General features: G+C 34.7%; 1 protein-coding gene across 3 annotated transcripts in view; it reads left to right on the top strand.

Annotated features, from left to right (window-relative positions):
- The window catches only part of CSMD3 (CUB and Sushi multiple domains 3), a 1,625,828-nt gene that overhangs the window by 1,475,458 nt on the left and 141,738 nt on the right, over positions 1 to 8,632 (top strand). For all 3 annotated transcript variants that reach the window (XM_036758935.1, XM_036758944.1, XM_036758952.1), the window contains 2 exons: positions 2,756 to 2,836; positions 3,671 to 3,784. In XM_036758935.1, the coding sequence (XP_036614830.1) occupies positions 2,756 to 2,836; positions 3,671 to 3,784 (195 nt within the window). The remainder of the gene's footprint in view (positions 1 to 2,755; positions 2,837 to 3,670; positions 3,785 to 8,632) is intronic.

Raw genomic sequence — 8,632 nt, forward strand, 5'->3', positions numbered from 1 at the left:
ACAGCAAAAAGTCCCACCTTAATTACTATTATAAACCCATAGAAGAAAAGAGCAGTATAGCTTTATGTAGACCCATTAGATGGGGAACAAATGTTCTCTCCGTAACCATTCAGGTTAAATTCCAGGAGGATTCAGTGGGCCTACAGGTCAAAAAATAAACCTAATTCTTAATTCATTATTGAATATTGATGGTGTGTCATAGTATGAGTCTTTTAAATCCTTGTTACTTTTGATAAACTTCAATTTACCCCACCTTTAGGTTATACCAGAAATGGATCCAATGTTTTCCAAAATTTGCTGTTCATTGTAGTGCTGATCACATTTATTTAAGCACTATTTATTTTTCTCCTAAGTACTTTAGGCAATTTAAGTGGTAACACTGTCAAGAATTAGTGAATAGCAATATTATTATCAAAGTTGTCACCATCTCTCTGAGGCTTCCTTAAAGTTTAAGAACTTGCCTTCTCTCTGATAAGTACACTTCAGCATGAATAAAATTGTCAAATAAAAGTTACTTATTTAATAATTTTCATTTTTTTACAAATATGAAAACTTTATCCTCTTGTAAGGATTACCAGATTGTTATTCAAAAGAGTGGGTTTTGAGGGTGCTTTCATTAGGTTTTCATCGTAAAAATTTTGTCTCTCAGTTATCATTTCACAATTGCAATTAAATAAGGAAATGGAACACTCTTGTTTGAAAACCATGTTTGTCATATATTGTAAAGAGATCAGGAAAATAAAAGTAACAACAACTAAAAACAATAAAAGAGAAACACATTTAAATCCTGGAATTATTTAAAATAATTAAAAACTCTTTTGTATATTAATACCAGAGATCTGTACTTGCCTGACAAAATGGAGTTTCTACTCAATCAGAACAAAAGGGACAATGATATGCAGATTAGGAATTATTTATAAATTAGTTATTAAAAATATATGTTATCTTATTAACTAGTTAACATGTGTGATGATTCTTCAAAAATATATATCAATATAAAACAAATACATACTTTTAATCACATAATCTTTGCTATATTTATCTTTCAGTTGTTATGTTAAATGATAATGGTGAAACATGATAAATATTTGGTGTTCAAATGTCTGAATGCAAGTTGAAGCTATTAAATATTAAAACTGCACTAAGACTTTTTGGATATCCTGTATATTCAATCTAACTTATTTCGAAGAGTTACAATAAAAAAAATTTTAAATAATCAAATTATACTGCTTTTCTTCCAATCTCCAAAAAACTTCTATAAAAGTCTTTATTATAGCAGTAATAGCATTGAGATGACAGTGATTTCAGATACTGGCCCAATGATAGATTTTACCTACTGTTTTGAAGAAAAATCTAGCTAAGCACAGATAAGCTCATCAATCAACAAGCATTTATTAAGAATGTTCTATGTGTTGGGCACTATGATAGCTGCTAGTTATACAAAGAACAAAAATGAAATAGTCCCTTGTTCCTTTCTTTTTTTGAATTCTATGAATTATTTGGCCATGGTAATTCAAAAAAGACAAAAATCCAAAATGGACTTCAGTCCTATTTTTTTACCCTTACATTTACTTTCACAGAGATTATAGTATTCCCTTCTATGTCTAAATCCATAATACTGTGGTCTTAATTGCTGTAATGTTATAGATGGTAGGGTTAGTTTGGCATGATTTTCTGTAGAAGGTGAGCTTAGAGCAATATGTTTAAAAAACAAAAATATGGTACTAGGTTTATAAATTGCATTCTAAGTAGGACAGGTGGGTTCATTAACAAGTAGGTTTTAAGTGGAGGATGGAAAAGATATTTGTGTAGGTTGTGCTGAAGGCATATAATGATTTGTAATAGACAGTGAGTTTAGATAGATAAAAGATTTATTAAATACTTAGTATGTTGCCAGGAATTGGACTAAGTGATGGAGATACAAATGACAAGTAATCAAGAAAATCTCACCCAAAAAGAGCTTACATTCTAATTGAGAAGGCAATTTATAAAAAGGAACTAGAAAAGGTATCAGAGAGATTATGACACAGAGTTGGCCTATATGTAGTGGGGGTCTAGTTCAGGCTAGATAAAGTGAAAGATTACTCATCAGAGTTCAACATATTCTGCCAGAGACAGTCCAAATTTTAGGGCAAAGGAGGTGAAAGGGGTTTGGTATAATGTCCAGAATGGGAGCAGCAAGATATGACGAGGACCTAGAAGAGTATTAGATAAAGAGAGAGAACATTAACACCTAAAATCAAGAATTGTACTTTTGTTTGTAAGCCATTCTGTTAATTTCACTCTTCTGAGAAACAATCTATAAGTATTAATACTTCATGCCATTCAGTATGCTAGGTACTATGGGGAATTTATATCTGTCTTTCTATCTATCTATCTATATGTAAAATATAATTCCTGTTCTCAGAGAGTTTACAGTATAGTAGTATAGTTATTAGGAAGACAGGGCTAACATATGTGAGCTACAGAACATTATAAAATTGTATAATAAAAAAGACCGTATACATAGTGAAATAAATACATCTAATAAAATACTCAGGGCTATGATATGGGTTAAGCAGTAATATCAGAGTACATATTTACTATTTATTTGTATATTTGCATATATATTTATAGTGCTAGAGATAGAACTTGTGATTTCATTGCTATAGGGGATTCCCAGAGGAGAAAACCCCCTTTATCTATGTAAGCTTTCTATCCACCTATTATTCACATGTATAGAAAATAAGAATAAAAACATTTTCTTTTTTTTTAGCCTACCAGCTTCGAGTATGTCAGCCTCCACCACCTATACCAAATGCTGAAATTTTGACAGAAGATGATGAATTTGAAATAGGTAAAGTTTATTAAATGACTTTTAAAAAGAAAACAGTTTCAGACAGTCCCACCATTTATTCAGTGATCAATGTAAACAACTAAAAAGTGAATAAAAACATTACTATTTCTCACCATAGCTGGTTTGGCAGGATTGGGTTTGCATTTTAAAGTTAGTGTGGGTGGAATAAGGGTAGAGCAGTCTAGAAAAGGATAGTAGCAGCTGAAACAGCTGTGTAGCTGGGACTGTTTTGTTGACAAATGACTGTGTACTGGTGGCTTCTCTCAAGAGCTTAGCTGTATTCCTTTAAGGTTATTTTCCTGTGACATTAGACAGGTGTTTCCATGGTTATATTATTCTCCTGTACATCCAAGCATAATTCTGATGATGAAAAACATTTGGAATTCAAGGAGAGTGCAAGAAAAATTCTTTCCTTTCATTCTCAAGAGAATTGTTTGTTTTGAGGGATTATCCTCAAATCGGTTATAAAAATTTCACATAAAAACCAAGATAAAATATAATCTGTAGATATTTTATGTCTTCAAAAATGTAGAAAAAGTATATATAATTTTAACTTGTTATCTCATATTAGTTGTAGTTCGTATTTGTCTGATTTGGTAAAGAAAATAACACCAACTAATGCTAATTGTTACAAAGGAAAAGTAATAAATATTCTTATGTTTTTTTTACATGTACTAATTTATTTATTTACAAGATTTTAATTTGCACCTCCATCGGTATAACTGATTTTACTACAATGTATACTGTGGGTTGTAAAGTATGTTAACCCAAAATGTTCAAGGGAAAATATTCATTTTTCTCATCTTGTTTAACTGAAGTTTTTTGACCTAATAGGTGACATCATAAGGTACCAGTGTCTACCAGGATTCACTTTGGTTGGCAATGAAATTCTCACATGCAGATTAGGAGAACGGCTTCAAATGGATGGGGCACCTCCTGTTTGTCAAGGTATTATCATGAATATGCAATTTAATTTGTGTGCTATTTTGTTTACTACATAAGGACTAATAACACTACATATATTAATGGTTTAAAAGGCAGGAATTTTGAGATTTGTATAGTTGGTATAATTTTATTCATTCCATTATATATTATCCCTATGTCTCAAATTAGAGCAAGATATTCAGCATTCAATTTCTGTTTCCTGGAAGGAATAAATCTCCCAGCTTTACTTTTAAAAATTATTTAATACTTTACTTTTCCCCAGTTACATATAACAACGATTTTAATATTACTTTTAAAAATTGAGAATTCCAAATTCTCTCCATCCCTCTCTAACCCCTCTCATTGAGAAAAAAAAGTTTGAAAAATATGTTTCAGTTTTGTATTCAGACATCATAACTTCTTTAGGTGGGGATGGATAGCATTTTTCATCATAAGTCCTTCAGAGTTGTCTTGAATGGCTAAGAGTATCTAAATCATTCATAGCTGATGATCTTACAATGTGGTTGTAACTCGTTCCAGGTTTTTCTGAGAGCATCCTGCTCATCATCACAATAATATTCCATCACAATCACATACCACAGTTTGTTTAGCCATTCCCCAATTGATGGGCATCCCCCCAGTTTCCAATTCTTTGCTCCCAGAAAAGAGCTGCTATAAATATTTTTGTACATACATTTTTTTAATCTCATTTGGTATATAGATCTAGCAGTGATATTGCTAGGTGAAAGGGTATGCATGGTTTTATAGCCCTTTGTGTGTAGTTCTAAATTGTTCTATAGAATGGTTGACTCAGTTCAAAACTTCACTAACAGTGCATTAATGTCTCATTTTTCACACACCTCTTCAGACATGTCATTTTCCTTTTCTGTCCTATTAGCCAATCTAATAAGTATGAGTTAGTACCTCAGAATTGTTTTAATTTGCTTTTCTCCAGTCCATAATGGTTTAGAGCATTTTTTTCATGTGACTATAGATAGCTTTGATTACATCAACTGAAAACTGTTCATATCTTTTGATTATTTATCAATTGGGGAATGGCTCTTATTTTTATAAATTTGTTTTGTTTTTTGGAGGGGGGAAGGCAAGGCAATTGGGGTTAAGTGACTTGCCAAAGGTCACAAGCTAGTAAGTGTCAAGTGTCTGAGGCCAGATTTGAACTCACGGCCTCCTGACTCCAGGGCTGGTGCTCTATCCACTGTACCACCCAGCTGCCCCTATAAATTTGACTCAGTTCTCTGTATATTTGAGAAATGAAGCCTTTATCAGAGAAATTTGCTTCGAAATTTTTTCAGTTACTATTGTTAATATATTTTCCTCCATTCCATTTCCCCCCTCCCTGTTTATTTAGTTCTCTCTCCTTTCACCCTGTTGCTCCTCAAAAATGTTTTGCTTCTGACTACTTCCTCCCCCAATCTGCCTTCCTTTCTATCACTACCCCTTCTCTTAATCCCTTTCTCCTCCTACTTTCCTATAGGATAAGATAGACTTCTATAACCAATTGAGTGGGTATGTTATTCCCTCTTTGAGATGAGAGTAAGGTTCACTCACTCCCCTTCACCCCCCCACTCTTCCCCTCCACTGTAAAAGCTTTTTCTTGCCTCTTTTATGTGAGATAATTTACCCCATTCTATCTCTCCCTTTCCCTTTCTCCCAGCATATTTACATCAGTAAGGCAAGATTCATGACCTCAAGGGTGACCATGAACATGCCTGAATGATTCAGAATTGCAAAGTATAAGAAATTTTCTAGGTAGAAGGCAGAGGAAGTATAACATTTATTTAGACACAAGAGAATCCATCCCCAGGACCAGTAATTCCAATTCCATGTAGTAGCAATAATATTCCAAAGCCAGTAAGCCCACCTCATTGTAGCAGCAAGGAAATTGTAACACAATATTATAGCAAGGAGCCAAGTCATCCTGTAACCTTCTACCCTAGTAGGGCCTTCCTGTAAACAATCACTCACAAATCCTAACTCTCTGTTGAGCACTCTCTTCTGCTGCTCTGTAGACTCCGAGTTCTTGCTCCTTCTCTTTGGGCTGAATTCTGATTCCTGTAGCTCTTGCTGCCTCAATGTCCTCTTGATGTCTGAATCCTGCCACTCTCAGTTCAGTTGCTCTCAGTTATGGGCTCTCTTTTTATAAAGTCCTAGCCAGCATCTGATTGACTAGAACTCAGTGCACATACCATTGACTGTAGTCTTAGCAAGTCCCCTTAGGGCCCTGAAGGCTTCACACCCACATCAGCTTAACTAGTAAAAGGGTATGGGCCTGGGGCCTCACATCTAGCTAGTGAAGGGGTATGGGCCTGCCTCGGATCAAGCCTCCCTTTGTTGGCCCCACCTTAGGCCTACTCAGTGGGTAGGAAAGATCTTTCACTTACTGGTTGACATTACAACATTCCTGTCTCTCACTCTTTAATTTTATTTTTTTAAACATATCATCCCTTCATATTCAATTCACACCTGTGCCCTCTGTCTATATATATATATTCCTTCTAACTGCCTTAGTAATGAGAAAATTCTTAGGAGTTACAAGTCTCATCTTCCCATGTAAGAATATAAACAGTTTAACCTTATTGAGTCCCTTATGATTTCCTTTTTCCTGGTTTACCTTTTTATTCTTTGCATGAGTCTTGTGTTTGAAGGTCAAATTTTATGTTCAGCTCTGGCCTTTTTATCAAGAATGCTTGAAAGTCCTCTATTTTATTGAATGACTATTTTTCCCCCTGAAGGATTATAATCAGTTTTTCTGGGCAGGTCAATCTTGTAATCCTAGCTCTTTTGCCCTCTGGAATATCATATTCCAAGCCCTCTGATCCTTTAATGTAGAAGCTGCTAAGTCTTGTGTTATCCTAATGTGGCTCCATAATACTTGATTTTTTTCTTTCTGGATGCTTGCAATATTTTCTCCCTTATCCGGGAGCTCTGCAATTTGGCTATAACATTCCTGGGAATTTTCATTTTGTGACCTCTTTCAGGAGGTGATTGGTAGATTCTTTCAATGTCTGGTTCTAGAATTATCAGGGCAGTTTTCCTTGATAATTTCTTGAAAGATAATGTCTAGCTATTTTTTAATCATGACTTTTATGTAGTCCAATAATTTTAAATTTATCTCTCATGGATCTTTTTTCCAGGTCAATTTTTTTTTTCCAATGAGATATTTCACATCATCTTCTATTTTTTCATTTCTTTCATTTTATTTTATTGTTTCTTGATTTCTCATAAAGTCGTTAGTTTCCATTTGCTCAATTCTAATTTTTAAGGAATTACTTTCTTCATTGAGCTTTTGTACCTCCTTTTCTATTTGGCTAATTCTACTTTGTAAGGAGTTCTTCTCCTCAGTGAATTTTTGTATGTGTTTTTCCGTTTGGCCAATTCTGCCTTTCAAGGCATTCTTCTTTGTTGGATTTTTGTGCTTCTTTTACCATTTGGCCTGGTCTGCTTTTAAGGTGTTATTTTCTTCAGTATTTTTTTTGTTTCTTTTACCAAGCTGTTAACTCATTTTTCCATGATTTTTTTTGTCATAACTCTTATTTCTCTGCCTAATTTTTCCTCTACCACTCTTACTTGATTTTCAAAATCCTTTTTGAGCTGTTCCATGGCCTGAGACCAACTCACATTTTTCTTGGAGGCTTTGTATGTAAGAGCTTTGACTTTGTTATCTTCTTCTGAGTGTGTGTTTTGAGCTTCCTTGTCACCGTAATAACCTTCTATAGTCAGAATTTTTTTCTGTTTGCTCATTCTTCCAACCTGTTTCTTGATAACTCTTTGTTGAAGTGGATGTCTGCATCTAGGGTGGAGAGTGTACTGTCCTAAGCTTCAGTGGTTTTGTCCAGTTGTTTTCAGAGATACTTCTAGGGATCTGTAAATTTTCAGTTTTTTCAAGGTGGTATGATCTAAGGAGACCTGTGTTTACTATTCTCCTGGCCTCTGCTCTGGTCTGTGAGCAACCACAAGCACTCTTTTCTGCTCTGGAACTTTGATGAGAGTTCTAGTTCCACTATTTCTATAAGCTCTGGCGTATTAGTGCTCTTCCTTTCCCTGGGACTGCCACCCAGGACTTTGACCTGGATCTGAGTATGGGCAAAGCAAAAGAGTCCTGCCTCAGTTCTCTCAAAGAGACCTTTGTCATCATCTTTTGACTAGTTGTTTTGACCCTGTTTTCAGCCCTGTGGGCTGAAAGCTCCAGAAGTTGCCGATACTACTACTGATTCAGTGGCTCCCAAGGCCTGCTCCTGGTTTGCTGAGGCTGCATCTGTGCTGGTGCTAGTGTTTGGAGGAGTTTTGGGGAAAGCTCAGTCAAGTCACTGACTTTTCTCTGCCATCCTGACTCCACTCCCAGCTTTCCTTAAAATTAAATCTGATGTAACATTTTGTTTGTTTGTTTGTTTATTGTTTTGAAGAAGAAAAGAGAGGAGAAACATTAAAAACATTCAGTTACTGACTATATTAACTCTCCCGTGGCTTCAATGACAACCTTACTAAGCCTTCATGGGACTACTCCTTCCTTTGAGAATGCTCCAGTGGTAATATTGGATGACATGAGATCATTGCTTTTATTGTCACTTACTTGTAACCATGGCTGTTTAAAACAAAATCTCTTTCTTGCTATTTTGAGAATTTACTTATAATATGGAGACAGTGGGAAATTGTTTATCAGAATTCTCCAAGAGGATAGATGTTTCTCCATTTTACAGTGGCAGATAGAAGGCAATTTGGGGCATGCCAGCAAGTTATTTTCCATAGAAAGAAGTTTAAAGTTGGGTATAGATTCTAATATTTACCACTAGGTTTCTTATATCTAAAGTCCTAGTTTCCCATGTTCAGTTTTTTAGCTAAAAATTCCTTAAG

The sequence above is a fragment of the Trichosurus vulpecula genome, chromosome 1 (assembly GCF_011100635.1).
Source record: "Trichosurus vulpecula isolate mTriVul1 chromosome 1, mTriVul1.pri, whole genome shotgun sequence".
NCBI classification, from domain to species: domain Eukaryota; kingdom Metazoa; phylum Chordata; class Mammalia; order Diprotodontia; family Phalangeridae; genus Trichosurus; species Trichosurus vulpecula.